The sequence below is a fragment of the Saccopteryx leptura genome, unplaced genomic scaffold (assembly GCF_036850995.1).
Source record: "Saccopteryx leptura isolate mSacLep1 unplaced genomic scaffold, mSacLep1_pri_phased_curated manual_scaffold_31, whole genome shotgun sequence".
Lineage (NCBI taxonomy): Eukaryota > Metazoa > Chordata > Mammalia > Chiroptera > Emballonuridae > Saccopteryx > Saccopteryx leptura.
Genome location: NW_027095713.1, coordinates 197,622 through 217,319, shown reverse-complemented (window position 1 = coordinate 217,319; position 19,698 = coordinate 197,622). Strand labels below are relative to the sequence as shown.

The 19,698-nt window shown below is 51.6% G+C and overlaps 1 protein-coding gene across 2 annotated transcripts in view; it reads right to left on the bottom strand.

The window, feature by feature from the left end:
• CRLF2 (cytokine receptor like factor 2) overlaps positions 1-19,058 on the bottom strand; it is a 25,278-nt gene extending 6,220 nt beyond the window's left edge. For both annotated transcript variants that reach the window (XM_066358067.1, XM_066358068.1), the window contains exons 1-6: positions 18,865-19,058; positions 11,240-11,342; positions 8,178-8,338; positions 6,490-6,623; positions 3,546-3,711; positions 2,084-2,189 (exon numbers count right to left, since the gene is read on the bottom strand). In XM_066358067.1, coding sequence (XP_066214164.1) covers positions 2,084-2,189; positions 3,546-3,711; positions 6,490-6,623; positions 8,178-8,338; positions 11,240-11,342; positions 18,865-18,985 — 791 coding nt within the window. In that variant the 5' untranslated portion in view covers positions 18,986-19,058. The remainder of the gene's footprint in view (positions 1-2,083; positions 2,190-3,545; positions 3,712-6,489; positions 6,624-8,177; positions 8,339-11,239; positions 11,343-18,864) is intronic.
• Positions 19,059-19,698: the final 640 nt, after the last annotated feature.

Below are 19,698 nucleotides of genomic sequence, written 5' to 3'. Positions count from 1 at the left end.
CCGGTCTGCCCAAGAGCAGGTTCCCATCCCCGTTCGCAAAGGAAACTCCATGCGTCCGTAAAGGCACCGCCCCCCTTCCGCACCAAGAAATGCAAAACCGAGTCTTATCACCTGCGGAGATATCCAGATAACAACCCCGCAGACAAACTTGATAAACCGTTCATTTCCTCCGTAGGTTTTCTCATCCCTCGCCTCTCTGCGATTCAGACCCCTGGGTTCCTCTGTCTGGTGGCTGCTCCCCAACTTCTCACTCTTTGTTTAAATGGTGAACGGCCTCTGCCTCAGACTAATTGCCTTTCGAGGCCTTTTGTTTCTTTTCTGAGATGCTGCCCGTGTGTGTGTGTGTGTGTGTGTGTGTGTGTGAAAAGGTTACATTACTCAAGAAACATGTGCCTTTTCTGCTTTGCATCTGCCTTTGCTCAGTTTAATTCACACACCCTCGGGCACTGCACCTAAGAGGTTGTAATTTAATAGATATGATAAGAGTCTTTTGTGTGTGTGTGTGTATTTTTCTGAAGCTGAAAATGGGAGGCAGTCAGACAGACTCCCGCATGCGCCCGACCGGGATCCACCCGGCACGCCCACCAGGGGCGACGCTCTGCCCACCAGGGGGCGATGCTCTGCCCCTCCGGGGCGTCGCTCTGCCGCGACCAGAGCCACTCTAGCGCCTGAGGCAGAGGCCAAGGAGCCATCCCCAGTGCCCGGGCCATCTTTGCTCCAATGGAGCCTCGGCTGTGGGAGGGGAAGAGAGAGACAGAGAGGAAGGAGGGGGGGTGGAGAAGCAAATGGGCGCTTCTCATATGTGCCCTGGCCGGGAATCAAACCCGGGGCCCCCGCACGCCAGGCCGACGCTCTACCGCTGAGCCAACCGGCCAGGGCCTATGACGAGAGTCTTTGTAACAGACCAGACTCGGGGAGGAGATGGTTATCTGCACACCCAGGAGAGAGGCCCCAGCCCTGCTCACATCTAGTTCTCAGACTTCCAGCCTCCAGGTCTGAGAGAGAGAAACATCTCTCTCTTGGGGGGGAGGCAGGAGGTTGCTTCAATTTGGTATTAAAGAGACCAGACACGTCCTTTCTCTTCTGACTGCACCTCGTTCTTTCCTAGCGTATGGGATGAGGATGGGGGCACCCACTTGAGCCGGAGAAAGAGACAGAGAAGGGTGGATGGAGACAGTGGACAATTTGTGAGAACTAAATGAAGCATCTCTCAGGCTGTACCAATCCCACTACAACGGCACATCTTGGAGGATGTCCAACCCCACAGGGCTCAGACCCCACGCAAGGACCGTGGCTCACGCCTGGCCGATCCACCGTCCCCTCCCGTTGCCATGGAAACCTCATCCGGAGAAACAAAGACGGGGCCCAGAACCCGTCCGACATCCTCAGAGCCGAACACACCTGGGCACAGGTAAGTTTGGATAAAGACGGAAAGAGCGGTGATGAAATTGTACGCAAGTTCCCCTGGCCGGTTGGCTCAGTGGTAGAGCATCAGCCTGGCGTGCAAAAGTCCCGGGTTCGATTCCCGGCCAGGGCACACAGGAGAAGCGCCCATCTGCTTCTCCACCCCTCCCCCTCTCCTTCCTCTCTGTCTCTCTCTTCCCCTCCCGCAGCCGAGGCTCCATTGGAGCAAAGTTGGCCCGGGTGCTGAGGATGGCTCTGTGGCCTCTGCCTCAGGCGCAAGAATGGCTCTGGTTGCAACAGAGCAACGCCCCAGATGGGCAGAGCATCACCCCCTGGTGGGCGTGCCGGGTGGATCCCGGTCGGGTGCATGCAGGAGTCTGTCTGACTGCCTCCCGTTTCCAGCTTCAGAAAAATACAAAAAAATAATAAAACTGTACACAAGGTTCACAGGGAGAGTGACTCCACATGCTACTTTTGGGAAGTTGTCTAAGGTCTTGCAAGAATAGTGTTTTGTTCCATCTGTAACTGGATTGAAAAACCGGATGAACCTTGTGAGGGGGACGTGAGAATCCAAGTGACCACACTGAACATTTCCTCCTTTTTCCTCCACGTCTGGGACACACTGGAACCCAAGCCCCCTGCCCGTGTGTCTGAGGAGACCCGGGATTGTCACCCTTACCTTCGCAGTTTCCACGAAGACAGGAAGAGGAGGAAGACGGTGAGGAAGGCCACCAGGCCGTAAATTAAAATAAATTTTGAGAAAACTGTTTTCTCCCGGCAGGAATCTGAATCAAAACAACAACAACAACAAAAACAGACAGATGCTGTCTGTTTCCAACACGATACGTGATCGGGCTCGAACTCTCCCACCTCCACTTATGGCCATCTTTGTTCTCCCGTATACATGTCCGTATAGAAACGTCAGCAAATCTGGACTTCAGTTGGAAGTATCCTCAAGAGAGGGAAGGTGTCTCCAGACAGACAGACATCGAGAAGGTAGTATGGGCTCAACACACTGCCCTTGGGTACCAGCACTGCCATGGGGGGAGGGTGAGGGTGTCGAGGGGAGCTTTTGGCTATCACCTGTCAGTCACTCATCCATCCATCATCCATCCACCCATCCTTCCATCCACCATCCATCATCCATCCATCATCCATCCACCCATCCTTCCATCCATCCATCATCCATCCACCCATCCTTCCATCCATCCATCATCCATCCATCCATCCATCATCCATCCATCCATCCACCATCCATCATCCATCCATCCACCATCCATCCACCCATCCATCCATCAACTATCCAACCATCCACCCATCCATCCATCCATCCATCCTTCCATCTATCCATCCTTCCATCCATCCATCCTTCTATCTACCATCCATCATCTATCCACACATCCATTCATCTACCTATCCATTATCCATCCACTTATCTATCCATCCATCCATCCATCATCAGTTTATCCATCCATCCATCATCCATCCACCCATCCATCCATCTACCTATCCATTATCCATCCACTTATCCATCCATCCATCCATCCATCCATCCATCCATCCATCCACCATTCATCATCCATCCATCCATCCATCATCCATCCATCCATCCATCCATCCATCCATCTACCTATCCATTATCCATCCACTTATCTATCCATCCATCCATCCATCCACCATCCATTATCCATCCACCCATCGATCCACCTATCCATCCATCCATCCTTTCATCCATTCATCCATTCATCCATGTATCCATACATCATTTATCTATCTATCTATCATCTATCTATCTATCTATTTACCTACAAATCATCCAGCCATCATTTACCGATCCATCTCCACTGTGTATCTATCACTGTCTGTCTGCACATCCATACCAACATCAGTGTGACAACATTCACCAATGGTACTAGTCTCTACTCTTGCTGAGTTCATGGAAGGAAAAAAAACAAACAAATCAAAACTGGCCCCAGGACCAAGGCTGTCTAAACATAGGCAGAACTATTGCCTTTAAGTGGACCCCTGGGCATGGAATGGAGCCGTGTGTGTTTTCGAGTGCCCTGGCCGCACACCGTCTCCCCCCGCAAACCCAGGGTGCCAGCCCTCGACGGGGCCGCGCGGCTGCGTAACACGCATACCTGTGTGCTCACCCCCCTGCTGGTGGGCCACCTCTGTCCAGTCGCTGGGGTAGGTTTCCGGGCCGTACACGTCCTCCACGGTGCTCACCCTGGCCCGGAAGGAGTAACACCTGTCCACGTCCAAGCCCGGGATGGTCACATGGCAGGTGTTCTCCAGCTCCTGGGACTTGGGGACAGACAGACACGACCACCAGTGACTCCACCTGGATTATCTGTCTCTGTCCCGGCAGCTCAATGTCCCTGCATCCTTGCCTACGCCCTGTGTCCCTTCCTGGGTCTGTCCGGAACTCGCACTCAGAACAGCACCCGAAACCAACCAAGTCGTCATCTCTGTGCTCCCCTCCAAACAGAAAAGAACTGTATGAACCCATCTGGGACATAAAAATGATACTCAGAGACATGGACAAGAATGTGATGGCAACGGGGGTGAGGAGAGAGGGGGTGGGGGAGGGGAGGGGCACAAAGAAAACCAGATAGCCCTGGCTGGTTGGCTCAGTGGTAGAGCATCGGCCTGGCATGCAAGGGGTCCCGGGTTCAATTCCCAGCCAGGGCACACAGGAGAAGCGCCCATCTGCTTCTCCACCCCTCCCCCTCTCCTTCCTCTCTGTCTCTCTCTTCCCCTCCCGCAGCCAAGGCTCCATTGGAGCAAAGATGGCCCGGGCACTGGGGATGGCTCCTTGGCCTCTGCCCCAGGCGCTGGAGTGGCTCTGGTCGCAACAGAGCGACGCCCCGGAGGGGCAGAGCATCGCCCCCTGGTGGGCAGAGCGTCGCCCCTGGTGGGCGTGCTGGGTGGATCCCGGTCGGGCGCATGCGGGAGTCTGTCTGACTGTCTCTCTCCGTTTCCAGCTTCGGAGAAATACAAAAAAAAAAAACAAAAAAAAAAACCAGATAGAAGGTGACAGAAGACAATTTGACTTTGGGTGAGGGGTATGCAGCATAATCAAATGTCAAAATAACCTGGAGATGTTTTCTCTCAACATATATACCCTGATTTATCAATATCACTGCATTAAATTTAATTTTAAAAAGGGGAAATAAATAAATAAATAAATAAATAAATAAACCCTTTTACAACAATTACTCCTTCAGATGCTTCTGGAGAATTCGCAAGTGACGCGTTCTTGGCTCTAACAACGGAACGCTGCCTTTATGAAGATAACGATAAGGCATCCTTACTTTGGGCATTTTAGAAAGCACCAGCACGTCAAGGCACAATCAAAAAAAAAACAAACACTTAAAAACCTTCTTTATTCAAACCCCAAAATAGGAACAAAATGAACAAATGCATATCATTTGTTTTCCTCCCAGAAATACTCATAAAACACAATGGTTTTTTTTTTTTTTTTAGTCTATGAATTGCTTCCTGTGACTAAATATTGCACAAAGCACCCTATGACGGCTTTTTAATTTTTTATTCTATACGATACAACAGTATCTATACTGTAATATATTATGTTATATGACAATGAATATACTATATAACATATAATTTTATTATATAATTGAACCACAATTTGTTGACTGCTTATCCAGTCAGTGCTGCCAATCCTCTGTATCTAGATAATACTCCAACAGATGTCTTTGCAACATCAAACTCAACCACCTTTTGAATTCTTTTCTCAGGATCAATTTTTAAAAAAAAATTCAGTGAGAGGAGGGGAGATAGAGTGACAGACTCCCGCACGTGCCCTGACCAGGATCCACCCGGCAAGCCCACTAAGGGGTGAAACTCTGCCCATCTGGAGCTGTTGCTCCGTCGCTCAGCCACCGAGCTATTTGAAGCACCTGAGCCGAGGATGCCCTGTGAGACTCACCCTGTCTTCTTGTCTCTGACTCTCTGGATTGGGCCACCAGCTATGGGTTTCTGGTCAACCCGGTGTAGCCAGGAGTCCACGGACACAGGCATTCGCAGAATTACAAAATGGCTGAGTCCCAGGAGAAGGACCCTAACAAACTCTTCCAAGGCTAATGTCTAACCGTTAGGAGAGCCCCTCTAAAGTGATCTCACACTTCCCTCGGGCACCTCCAGGAGTGGGCATCTCGCCACATCTGGCCGCAGGTGATGCCACCTGCTCTTTGTACCTGCTTCCTATCGGCTCGATTCTAGTGTGACGAGGAGCTCCTTGTCTTGTTTACATGCTGCCTCGTTAACTACGGACGGCCACAGTGAGCCGTGGATTTGCACACACTTTTCCTCTATTCCACAAATCGTGTCCCTACGCTCAGAGAGCCAGGACGTGTCTGGGAGGTACAGGAACAGATGGGCGGAGAGGCTACGAGCGCGACGAATTTTATGCGTCGAGCTGGCCGGACCCGGTGTCCACTTTCTGCGGTCACGTTCCGGTCCCGATCCTGCCCAGAACGGATGGTGCCGACGTCACTCACATCCCTAACCCGTTGACCGTCAAGTCACTCCGTAAAGCGGGTGGCCTGCAATCCGACCGGCGGACGGCGTGACCTCGGAGCGTTTCAGAGACAAAGGAGTTTGTGCAGAGACCCTGACAGCAAACTCGGCTGGAGTTTGGAGTTTCTAGCCCACTGGCCTGAGATCCGCCAGTGTCTGTCATCACAAAGAATTGTTTTTTTAATTTTTTATACTTATTTATTCATTTTTTAGAGAGGAGAGAGAGTTAGAATGAGAGAGAGAGAGAGAGAGAGAGAGAGAGAGAGAGAAGGGGGGAGGAGCAGGAAGCATCAACTCCCATATATGCCTTGACCAGGCAAGCTCAGGGTTTTGAACCAGTGACCTCAGTGTTGTTCCAGGTCAATGCTTTATCCACTGCGCCACCACAGGTCAGGCAAAGGCAATTCTTTAAAATCAAACTCAATACCACTCTCTCTCTCTCTCTCTCTCTCTCTCTCTCTCTCTCTATCTCTCTCTACGAGTCTTCAGACTTGGGGACATTCGATCACACCAACCCTGATAAGACACGCTAGTACGCACCTGCCAGCCGGTGTCAAAGCTGCTCTTGTACTGAATTTCATACAGGAGATTTCGGTAAGGCAGGTCGGAACAGGTCACCGTAACCGCCTCTGGGTGCCACCGGAACTTCAGGTCCGTTGGGGACCTGGGTTTCACTAACGAGGAGAAGATGACAGAGCCAGCGTCAACCTCTGCAGAGATGGATGTTGGCCATCTCCACCCGGACAGCATGGTGTGGTTAGAATTGCTTCCTTCCGCCTGGGTGGCTGCTTCTCTTAGTCCCTGACGGGACTGGGATCCCCTTTGTCTCTGTGACGTTTGTGACAGAGGGTTTGAACCTGAGCAGCCGAGGTGTGTCAGGATGTTCCTGAAATTGCATGAAAAACAAACAAACAAACAAAAAACAACCCCCCAAAAAACTGTGGTGTTTGTGTGATGGGATGCATCACGTCGTCCTCAGGAAAGACACGTTGATGTCCTTCACCCCCTGAGGACCTCAGGAGGTGGCCCGTTTGGAAATAGGACTGTTTAATTTGAAAGGAGATTGAAGCCAAGTAGGGCGGGACCTCTACCGATTGTGTTGGTGTCCTTGTGACAAGAAGAGTCACACACACACACACACACACACACATCTGCGTGTGGACACAGAGGCTGTGTGGGAGAATGCGTCTATAAACCAACTCCCAGGGTTTCCGGAACCCACCGCCCCCAAAAGCTAACATTGAATCATTCACACAGGTGTCCTCTCAGAGCCTTCCTGGCGAGCAGACTCTATTGAGACATTGATTGCTGGACCCCTGGTCCTTTCCCTCCGGCGATGAGACAGCAAATGTCAAACCGAAGCCACTCTTTTGGGGTAACTTGTTGTGACAAGCGTAGGAAGCTATCTATGAGTGATTTTTATCAATACGGGAGGGGGGGTCGATCAGTTTCACTAGGTTCTGAGATTGACCTTTCACACCCGTCTCCAAACACAAACACACACACACACACACACACACAAAAAAAAATCCCGCTATCTGCCAGGAATATACAATAAAGCAGGGGTCCCCAAACTTTTTACACAGGGGGCCAGTTCACTGTCCCTCAGACCGTTGGAGGGCCGGACTATAAAAAAAAAACCTATGAACAAATCCCTATGCACACTGCACATATCTTATTTTAAAGTAAAAAAAAAAACAAAACGGGAACAAATACAATATTTAAAATAAAGAACAAGTCAATTTAAAATCAACAAACTGACCAGTATTTCAATGGGAACTATGCTCCTCTCACTGACCACCAATGAAAGAGGTGCCCCTTCCGGAAGTGCGGTGGGGGGCCCGATAAATGGCCTCAGGGGGCCGTAGTTTGGGGACCCCTGCAATAAAGAGTCTGTGTTTTGGACAGAGAGTTTCTCCACCTGTGCAACATTCCCTCATTGAAAGGCAAGCGTGGAATCTCGAAGTATTTAAGGAGAATCAACGGAGTTTGATGAGGGTGTGTAGGCTGTTGATCTTTTTCCTCACGTTTGGAGGGAAAAGCAGCAAAGAAATTTGGGCTCCTTCTGTGACATCACAGCCTCCCCAGGGCGCCCCCCCCCTCCGGGGTTCCACGCTCGGGGTGCGGGGCGCCCCTGCCCTGTTCTGCATAGCGCGAGGCAGAACTTTCTGGAAGTCTTCCGTGTGTGTCAGCTCTACAGGCGAATGCCTTCCGGGGCACTTACTTACGGTAATAGCTGATCCACACGGACCGGGAGAGAAGAGACCGTGTCCCGTTCCGGATGGAAAACTTCATGACGGTGTCGCCCTCGGCGTCCAGCAGGCAGCCGGCCGTGCGCCCTCCCCGGAGCAGGTACTGCGAACACGGGCGGAGCTCGTTCCCGTGGAAACTGCGGTCAGAAATAACAGAAATAACAGAGAGCCGGGTGGCTGTCGATCACCTTTGGAAATGACGTCTTCGCTTTGTCTGCTGTTCACACGTCCTGGGCTCCTGGGGGGGCGTTTCTCTGTCCTGCGCTCAGCTGGGTGGGGTCCCTGCTTCGTCCACTTCAGTGAGCCCCTCCCCCTGATGGGCAAGACCTGGCCAAACGGAAAAGTACCCTCCCTCACTTGAAGGTTTAAACCCCTCGAGTGAGGCCCTGGCCGGTTGGCTCAGCAGTAGAGCATCGGCCTGGCGTGCAGAAGTCCCGGGTTCGATTCCCGGCCAGGGCACACAGGAGAAGCGCCCATCTGCTTCTCCACTCCTCCCCCTCTCCTTCCTCTCTGTCTCTCTCTTCCCCTCCCGCAGCCAAGGCTCCACTAGAGCAAAGATGGCCCGGGCGCTGGGGATGGCTCCTTGGCCTCTGCCCCAGGCGCTAGAGTGGCTCTGGTCACGGCAGAGCGACGCCCCGGAGGGGCAGAGCATCACCCCCTGGTGGGCGTGCCGGGTGGATCCTGGTCGGGCGCATGCGGGAGTCTATCTGACTGTCTCTCCCCGTTTCCAGCTTCAGAAAAATACAAAAATAAATAAATAAATAAACCCCTCGAGTGGCTTCCGTGAGGGTCGGAGAGGGTGACAATCTCAAGGCAAGTTGATGTCCCGATCCCAGCAACCTCTGACGAAGACCTTATTTGGAAATACATCTTTGCAGACGGGATGGAGGGAAGGGTCTGAGACGAGTCACCCCTGGGTCGGGGGGGGCCCTGCCTGCACCCAGTGACAGGGACCTCAGAAGAGACGGAGGAGGAGACACAGACACAGAGGAGAAGCCACGTGGGGACGGAGGCAGAGACGGGAGGGAGGCGGCCACCAGCCCTGGGGGATGCCTGGAGCCCCAGGAGCTGGAGGGAGAGGCAGGGGGGATCCTCCCTGGAGCCCCCGGAGGGAGCGTGACCTTTGGACGCCTGGGTTTCAGACCCCTACTGTCCAGAACAGGGACAGAATGAATGTCTATGGTTTTGTTTTGTTTTTTAAATTTTATTTATTCATTTTAGAGAGGAGAGAGAGAGACAGAGAGGGAGAGAGAGAGGAGAGAGAGACAGAGAGAGAGAAGGTGGGGAGGATCTGGAAGCATCAACTCCCATATGTGCCTTGACCAGGCAAGCCCAGGGTTTCGAACCGGCGACCTCAGCATTTCCAGGTTGACGTTTTATCCACTGTGCCACCACAGGTCAGGCCTGAATGTCTATGGTTTGAAGATGCCTCGTTGGTGATGTGCCAAGAAGGGGCAGCTCTGTCACCAGAAGCATCTCGCACCCAGCATGAGACCACTCACCCTCCGCCCTCCACACCTCAAACCCAAGCTGCACCCCAATGAAAATGTCCTTCCTTAGTAAATACAGAAAATCAAACCAGCGCTCAGGAGACTGAAGTGACTCATCTTTCTGGCCATCTGGAAAATCCATTTGATTATTTATTATTCCTTCTTTCCCGTGTGAGTCCGATTTTCCAAATCGATTCATCTTCGAGTTTCCCTTCTCTGCGTGTTTCCCCGTGACCCTCACGGGCTATCAGACCGCAGATAACCACCCACACACCCATCCTAGGTCCTTGCTTGTAGAACTGAGACTAAATGCACTGGGTGAGGGTTGGGAAAATCCCTTCCTCCCACCTGCGGACTCACGTCTTTGAGTGTGGAAAGCAAGGGAAAGAAACACATAAATAGAAAGACATATGCCTGACCAGGCGGTGGCGCAGTGGATAGAGCGTCGGACTGGGATGCGGAGGACCCAGGTTCGAGACCCCAAGGTCGCCGGCTTGAGTGCAGGCTCATCTGGTTTGAGCAAAAAGCTCACCAGTTTGGACCCAAGGTCGCTGGCTCGAACAAGGGGTCACTCGGTCTGTTGAAGCCCCCCGGTCAAGGCACATATGAGAGAGCAATCAATGAACAACTAAGGTATTGCAATGAAAAACTGATGATTGATGCTTCTCATCTCTCTCCCTTCCTGTCTGTCTGTCCCTCTCTGTCTCTGTCACAAAAGAGAGAAAGAGAGAGAGAGAGAGACATATGTTTCTCAAAGTGGCCCCTGGTCAGCCGCCGTGCAATTTTTGGAAGCTTCATTGTCACGGCTGCATGGCAGGTGATATTTCCAGGCAACAACAAAACTGCTGGAGAAAGGTAGCTCTCTGAGGGTCTAGGTGACCCTGGACAAAGCAGGGTGAGTTGTGAATGTGCAGACAGGAGTCTAGGTAGTTTCAAGCATGACTGTGTCATCACCAGTCTGGGTTTGGGGAACGGCTGTTGTAGCAAGAAACCGCGCGCGCGCGCACACACACGCACACACGTTCACACCGACACATTCTGACAATTCGTAGCTTTCTCTCCCGGCTGTCTCGATTGCTGGTATCTCAGGAAAAGAGATATTTTAGCACTTTTTTTTTATTTTTTTTTAAATTTTTTGTATTTTTCTGAAGCTGGAAACAGGGAGAGATAGTCAGACAGACTCCCGCATGCGCCCGACCGGGATCCACCCGGCACGCCCACCAGGGGGCAATGCTCTGCCCCTCCGGGGCGTCGCTCTGCCACGACCAGAGCCACTCTAGCGCCTGGGGCAGAGGCCAAGGAGCCATCCCCAGTGCCCGGGCCATCTTTGCTCCAATGGAGCCTTGGCTGCGGGAGGGGAAGAGAGAGACAGAGAGGAAGGGGGGAGGGGTGGAGAAGCAGATGGGCGCTTCTCCTGTGTGCCCTGGCCGGGAATCGAACCCGGGACTCCCGCACACCAGGCCGACGCTCTACCACTGAGCCAACCGGCCAGCGCCAGCACTTTTTTTTTTTAATTTTAAATTCTTTTTCTTCCCGAGGGGCACTCACCCGTAGAGGAAAGTCAAATTAGCCCCCGTGAATTCGCTGGTGTTCCAGGTCACCCGCACGGTTTTGTAATTAAAGTTGATGATCTGAAATTGCAATTCTTCTCCTGCATAAAAAAATAAAAATAAAAAATATTAAAAAAGACAAATAGAATAAAGTGTGAGGCCACGCAGACAAACGTGTGCGATGTGTCAAGTGGCGTCAGAACATTTGTCAGGAAAACGATACGTTGTTTTAGAGGAAAGGAGAAAAACCAGGACTTTCACCAAAAAGAATTTGAAGGAGACAGTCACTAGTGATGTCGGTAACAGGTGCAGGGGTATCTGTGAAGCTTGCTCGGACCAGTTACCCCGAGAGACAATCCAGGAGCAAGATTCCAGTTGTCCTTCTTGTCCTGGTTTTCAGGACCAGCAATTACGGTGACGAGAACACACTGTGTGTCCAGTGACGCCATCGTGTGTGGACACAGAGACAGAGGCAACGGGCAGGGTCCACCAAGGTTATGGAAAGCTCTCGTTGGCCACTAGGGACATGTCCACTTACCTATCCACCTGCTCGTCCACCTCGATGATGCTATATCTCTCCACCTGGCTATCTCTCTATCGATTGATCTCTCTGTTATTCTATCATCCATCTATCTATCTATCTATCTATCTATCTATCTATCATCTATCTATCTATATATCATCTATCTATCTATATATCATCTATCTATCTATCATCTATCTATCTATCTATCATCTATCTATCTATCTATCTATCATCTATCTATCTATCTATCTATCTATCTATCTATCTATCTATTGTCATTATCATCTATCTATCCATTCATCCATTTACCTGTCCACCATATCTGTTTGTCTGTCTGTCCATCCATCCATCTATCCTTACTTTCATCTATCTATCTATCATCTATGTATGTATGTATGTATCTATTTAGGTATCTATGTATCTATCTATCTATTATCTATCATCTATCTATCTATCTATCTGTCTGTCATTATTATCTATCTATCCATCCATCCATCTACCTGTCCACCATATCTGTCTGTCCATCCATTCATCCATCCATCTTTACTTTCATCATCTATCATCTATCTATCTACCTACCTACCTATTGTCATTATCTATCCATCCATCCATCTACCTGTCCACCATATCTGGTCCACCAAGCTCACTGTCCTACTCAGAACACCGCACATGACAACCTGAGCTGAGGGGCAGGTCGAGGACACGTGAGTCTCTCGATCTTTCGTTTTGATTTTATTTTTATTTTGTGAAGTTACTCAGGTTGTCGTCGGTCTGGTTTCTGCGAGGGTCTGGGTTGGTCACCCCAAGAGGAGTGGACAGGTGTATTTCAGCACTGAGCGAACAGGCAGGGATACTGTAGAGAAGGACAGGTGTGTGTGCACCTGTCAGAGAAGGGAGGGTCACATTTGGAAAGGTGGGAGGAGGGGAGAATGAACCTGGAGTGTTTGAATAGACAAATGGATAGATGATAGATAGTTAGATAGATAGATACATAGATACATAGATAGATAGATAGATGATGGATGGATAGACAGACAGAGAGAGAGATATGGTGGATAGGTAAATAAATGGATGAATAGATAATGATGACAATACATAGATAAATGATAGATACATGGATACATAGATAGCATAGATAGATACATAGATAGATAGATACATACATACATACATACATACATACATGATAGATAGATACATACATACATATGTACATACATAGAACATAGATAGATAGATAGAGAGATAGATGGATACATAGATAGATAGATACATACATACATACATACATACATAGATGATAGATAGATAGGTAGATAGATAGATAGATGGATGAAAGTAAGGACAAATAGATGGATGAATAGATGGATGGACAGACAGACAGACAGATAGATATGGTGGACAGGTAGATGGATGGATGGATAGATAGATGATAATGACAATAGATAGATAGATAGATAGATAGATAGATAGATAGATAGATAGATAGATAGATAGATAAATAGATAGATAGATGAAAGTAAGGATGGTTGGATGGATGGATGGATGGACGGACAGACAGATATGGTGGACAGGTAGATGGATGGATGGATAGATAGATGATAATGACAATAGATAGATAGATAGATAGATAGATAATAGATAGATGATAGATGGATAGATACATAGATAGATAAATAGATACATATACATACATACATAGACGATAGATAGATAGATAGATAGATAGATAGATAGATAGATAGATAGATAGATAGATAGATAGATAGATGAAAGTAAGGATGGATGGATGGATAGATGGATGGATGGATGGATGGATGGACGGACAGACAGACAGATATGGTGGACAGGTAGATGGATGAATGGATAGATAGATGATAATGACAATAGATAGATAGATAGATAGATAGATAGATAGATAGATGATAGAATAATAGAGAGATCATTCGATAGAGAGATAGAGAGGTGGAGAGATGTAGCATCATTGAGGTGGATGACCAGGTGGATAGATAAGTGGACAATCCCTAGCGGCCAGCGAGATGTGGGTGACAGGCAGGAAGAGAGCTCCCCACCACAAACTCTGAGATGGAGGTATGTGGGGGTCCCTTGGTCGGAGAACCCCCACCACACTCAGCACCGGGTCCAGGCGCTGCCCCTGGGGTCGGAGGCGCATACAGATCGCGGCCCCAGACCTGTGCTTTCTCGCTCCCTCCTCAAGTGTCCGTCGGTGTTCCACCCGCTGAGCGTTCACGGGGTCACACCTAGTCTCACTGTGCAGAGTCAACCACCTCCCGGCCCCCCACCCACCACGGCCTCCCGGACGCATCCAGATCCGACCCATTTTCCCAAACCCACCCCGTGGTTCACGCACGCCTCTCTCAGGGTCTCCGATCCCCGATTCCTCGTCCCTTCTCCAAGGGCGCTGGCCACTGGCCGTCCGCACGTGCCATTGGGACGCACAGAGAGACCCACTCGGGCGAGAACAGGCGGAGGCTGCTGATTGACAACTTTCCCTCACAGCAGACTCGGCCGCCACCCCTCACATTCGGCCAAGACCCTCCAGCCGGGGGCGGGCGAGTCCGAGGGCGTCGCCACGACACCGAGGGGATGTCCCCGCTGCGTCCGGTGTCGGCGGCAAACTAGAAGTAGGGCGTCCCACAGGACTGGGTGCTGGACACACTTGAGTTTCTCTGCTCAGCCCGAAGTTGGAACCGGGGACAAAAATTAGCAACACCGCCCATGATGAATCAAGTAGCCGGGTTTTCTGGGGGGACAGGTTGCTGCAGGTGGTGGGTCAGAATTCTACAGTCTGTCCATTCGTCCAGTGACAGAGCCAGTCTCTCAATTCCCTGAATTCTGCCCCGACGTGACAGCAATTCTTCAGGACCCCAGTGGGCCCTGCGTGGGCTGCTTTTGACTGGTTTCATCTCACTCGTTTTTTTTTGACGGACACCCTGGCGTGACCCGCCGTGCTCCGTCCTGTGCCGAGCGCATAGAAAACGAAATGAATTTGGGAGGGAAAGGGAAAATGAAGGAAAAATTGAATGGGGTGGAACCTTTATAAAAATTGAACATGGATAGAGAGATGATAATGACAATAGGTAGGTAGGTAGGTAGGTAGGTAGGTAGATAGATAGATGATAATGACAATAGGTAGATAGATAGATAGATAGATAGATAGATAGATAGATAGATGATAATGACAATAGGTAGATAGATAGATAGATAGATAGATAGATAGATAGATAGATGATAATGACAATAGGTAGATAGATAGATAGATAGATAGATAGATAGATAGATAGATGATAATGACAATAGGTAGATAGATAGATAGATGATAATGACAATAGGTAGGTAGGTAGATAGATAGATAGATAGATAGATAGATAGATAGATAGATAGATGATAATGACAATAGATAGATAGATAGATAGATAGATGATAATGACAATAGGTAGATAGATAGATAGATTGATAGATAGATGATAATGACAATAGGTAGATAGATAGATGATAATGACAATAGGTAGATAGATAGATAGATGATAATGACAATAGGTAGATAGATAGATGATAATGACAATAGATAGATAGATAGATGATAATGACAATAGGTAGATAGATGGATAGATAGATAGATAGATGATAATGACAATAGGTAGGTAGGTAGATACATAGATAGATGATAGATAGATAGATAGATAGATAGATAGATAGATAGATAGATGATAATGACAATAGGTAGGTAGGTAGGTAGGTAGGTAGATAGATAGATAATAGAATAATAGAGAGATCAATTGATAGAGAGATAGAGAGGTGGAGAGATATAGCATCATCGAGGTGGATGAGCAGGTGGATAGGTAAGTGGAACCATGTAAAAATTGAACATGAATAGAGAGATGATAATGACAATAGGTAGGTAGATAGATAGATAGATAGATAGATATAATTCCATTATGGGATTCTGGAGTCTCACCCAAGTTCTGAAATTTAAGAGTGTAGTGAAGAAGGTGAATCCCACGGCTAAGTCCTGAAGGCGTCCCTTCCCCGAGCCCCGCCTGTGTGCAGAGGGTCCCCGCTCTGCGCTGACGCGCCCCTGCTCTGCGTGACTGACCAGAGGAGCAGCTGTTCTTGGACGTGACCCACAGCTTCCCGAAACGGGGAGCTGTTCAGGGTGGGCGTTCTCGCCGCTGGAAAAACCCCTGACCTTCAGAAGAGGAAGTTGCCTTTCTGTCAGATGGAGTGCGGAGTTTGGCAGCCCCCATCCGACCTCAGAGAGTGTGACGTCAGAGCTGGAGGCTCCCCTCAGGGGAAGGTTTCTGATCGATAAAAACAGTCACACAAGAGGTGGAGCGTCGGCCTGGCGTGCGGGGACCCAGGTTCGATTCCCGGCCAGGGCACACAGGAGAAGCGCCCATCTGCTTCTCCACCCCTCCCCCTCTCCTTCCTCTCTGTCTCTCTCTTCCCCTCCCGCAGCCAAGGCTCCATTGGAGCAAAGATGGCCCGGGCGCTGGGGTTGGCTCCTTGGCCTCTGCCCCAGGCGCTGGAGTGGCTCTGGTCGCGGCAGAGCGACGCCCCAGAGGGGCAGAGCATCGCCCCCTGGTGGGCGTGCCGGGTGGATCCCGGTCGGGCGCATGCGGGAGTCTGTCTGACTGTCTCTCCCCGTTTCCAGTTTCAGAAAAAAAAAAAAAAAAAAAAGTCACACAGCCCAACAGGAAAGCGGGCGTGTCCTTGTGGGTCAATGCCTGCCTCCCCCCCCCCCCCACACACACAGAGGGTCACCCAGAGGGACAGGAGGAGGACTGGTCAGAAATCAGAAAGAAAAGGGCTTCCCCATGGGGTCACCCACTCCTGGTGCGTCCAGGGGGCATATGGGACGTGCATGCTCCTCACCGGGGTGTGGGTGCGGGAATTCTCCAGAAAGGACGGGTGAGAAACTGTGTGTGGGCAGCTTCGCACCGATGCTATAAAACAGGAGGTCACAGTGTCTCTCTACCATGGTTTCTTCCCCCCTGTGGGACCTGAAGGCAGGTTCAGGATGAGCGAGTCGTCTGTGGGGGGCTCGGAGGGGGGGACCTGTGTCCTCAGCCCTGTCCTGTGCCTTGTGCGGGCAGCTCAGAAATGAAAAAAATGAGATGCTCAATCCTCTCTGTTGAAAATAACGGAAGAGCCTGACAAGGCGGTGGCGCGGCGGATAGAGCGTCAGGCTGGGATGCTGAGGACGCAGCTTTGAAAGCCCGAGGTCGCCGCCGGCTCGAGCGCGGGATCGTAGACACAACCCCGTGGCCACCTGGGCTGTTGGCTGCCTCCCTCCCGTCTCTGCCTCCGTCCCCACGTGGCTTCTCCTCTGTGTCTGTGTCTCCTCCTCCGTCTCTTCTAAGGTCCCTGTCACTGGGTGCCTGCAGGGCCCCCCCTGACCCAGGGTGACTCCTCTCAGATCCTTTCCTGCATCCCGTCTGCAAACATGCTAACGTCCAGAGAAGGGCGCAGGAATTCAGTGTCCCTTTGGTGGACACCACGAATCCCACAATATGAACAGGCAGGAGCCACAGGGATGTTCGGAGAATAAAACCAAACTCATCTCTGTGCCTGGCCCTGCGTGACATCCACCTCGGCGCGAAAGTCAGGTTGAGAACTGAGGGGGTGTTCTGGGTTCATCTGTGTGCTGGGGCGTACAGACTCGACCCCATAATCCCTGCACAGTGTGACCCGTATCAACGAAATAGTAACCTACGCAGATGCCGTCAAACCTGGCTCGCGTATGCCTAATTCGTGCCGTGACCCTGTAGTTGCTAAAGGAGGCAGGTGCCCACAAGAAGAGGGTCTAGAGAGACCCTGTTGGGGTCTCCCCCTCACCCCCATACACAGGTGACCATCTCTGTCTTCCCCACCTGCCAGCCGGGAGCAAACAGCCCCAAAAGCAGAGCCCGTTCCCCACCGAGGGAGACCACCTCCTTCCACGCTTTGCCCCCCCCCGAAACCGTGTTCCCGCTCCGTTGCCGGGGAAATCCCCCAGGCTCAGGTGCTAACACCCTGTGTGCCTTGGAAAGACACTGGTGTCCCCAACTGGAAGTCTCTTCAGAGAAGCCAGATCGAGTCCTCCCGTCTGAAACGCTTGCGTCTGGCCTCGTGGGGGTCTCGGGGGGGCGCAAAGGCATTTGAGGGAAAGGCCTGGTGACCCTCTCAACTCGAAGGACTGCGGAGGGGAGACCTGGTTTGAGTTCCCCGAGACAGAGAGATGGGCAGGGCACCAAGTTGGATGGAGAACGTCACACAGGCACCAGCAAACCCCCCCCCCCGGGAAAGGGACACACACACCCCCATCCAGGCTCTGTCTCCGTCAATCCAGTTTGCAGGCACAAGGTTTCGGCGAAAGGGGTCGTTGGGGACCCTTGGAAACCCGGGGTGCTCAAGACGCCAGCAGAGACAGAAATCTGAGCAGCGTGTGGGTCCGGTGTCCCCAAGGAGATGGCTCAGACGCTGCCTAGTCCCCCCCCCCCCCCGTTTGAAATACCTGTGAGCCAAACCCCAGCCGGCTGCCTCCCATCTTCCCTCTCCTATGAGCCCCTCCCCACCCCAAAGCTTATATATGGCAAATCCAGCAAGAATTGTATGGGAACGCCCCCTCCCTGCACACCCCCCCCCCCCCGGAACCCGGCTCTGAGGACAGACGGCAGAGTGACTCCCCGATATTGTCCGGAGAAGCTGGAGTCGAGCGGGACCCCGGGGACCCACCGACAGCGAAGACCTCCGCCTCTCAGACGCCCCCCGTGTTGAGGTGATGTCCCCTGCAGAACGGTGACCACGGACCCCAAGGGAAGACCCCCGTCTCTCAGAAAGGGAAAAAGCCAGCCAGGTTCTTGGCTCAGCAGACAAACCTTGGTCTGTTGGGGTTTTTTTCTCCCCCTTTCCCCCCCCCCCCACTCTTTTTGGACTTTGTTTTTTTTTTTTTAAGTTCATCCTGAAATTGGTCCAAAAGGAGCATTCACCCTGGTTGCTCGAATCTAAGGAACCCGGGTGAGCCTGTTGGCACCTGAGTGCAGAACACAGTGAGGATGGGGGGAGAGGCTGCACAGGTGGCCGCGGGTCCCTACCGGCTCCGGCTTCTTCTCCCTCCCCGGAGTCCTCGGTGGCCACGGCGGCAGCGAGCAAGCGTCCCAGCAGCAGGAAGAGGGCAGCGGCAGCGGCAGTGGCCGGGGGCCCACGCGCTCCCATCCTGCTGGGGACAGGATGGGACACACGGGGACACAGCCAGCAGGTCAGGTCTCCCCCTGACCGCCAGCGAGCAGCTGCCGATTACGGCTCATGACTCATGTGTGCAGAGGTCGCCGGCTTTTAAAAGGAAGGCAGGGAGGTGGGGGCAGGAAAGGGAGTCACGGTTTATTCACACACACACACACACACACACGCACGCGTGCCCCGGCCCCACCACCCCCCAAAAAAAGGAAGGAAGAGAGATAACAGGAGGACCCCGGCGTCATGAGGGGGCGGAGGCGGGCCGGGTCACACGGTCCCCGAGGCCTCCAGGAGGCCGAAGGTGGGCTGGTCGTCCGCAGAGGTGACCCCCCGTCTGTCTGCAAGCCGAGCAAGAGGGAGGGGTGGGTGTCTATCCACAGGGGACACGGTCTAGGGACACCCAGACCCTGCACGGTGACTCCCTTTCCAGGAGGTGACCAGGGACACTCGAGGGTGGGAACCGGTCCACAGCAGGGAGGCTGGGTGTCTGTCTGTCCGTCAGCAGTCACCTCCTGTCCACCCTTAGGCCTGGGGGCGGGGGCCAGTTCCGTGGGAGCCCGGGGAGGCTTCCTAAAAACAGCCACAATAACGCTGGTAATTGCCACCGTAAAAATATGTTCTAGCCCTGGCCGGTTGGCTCAGTGGTAGAGCGTTGGCCTGGCGTGCAGGAGTCCTGGGTTTGATTCCTGGCC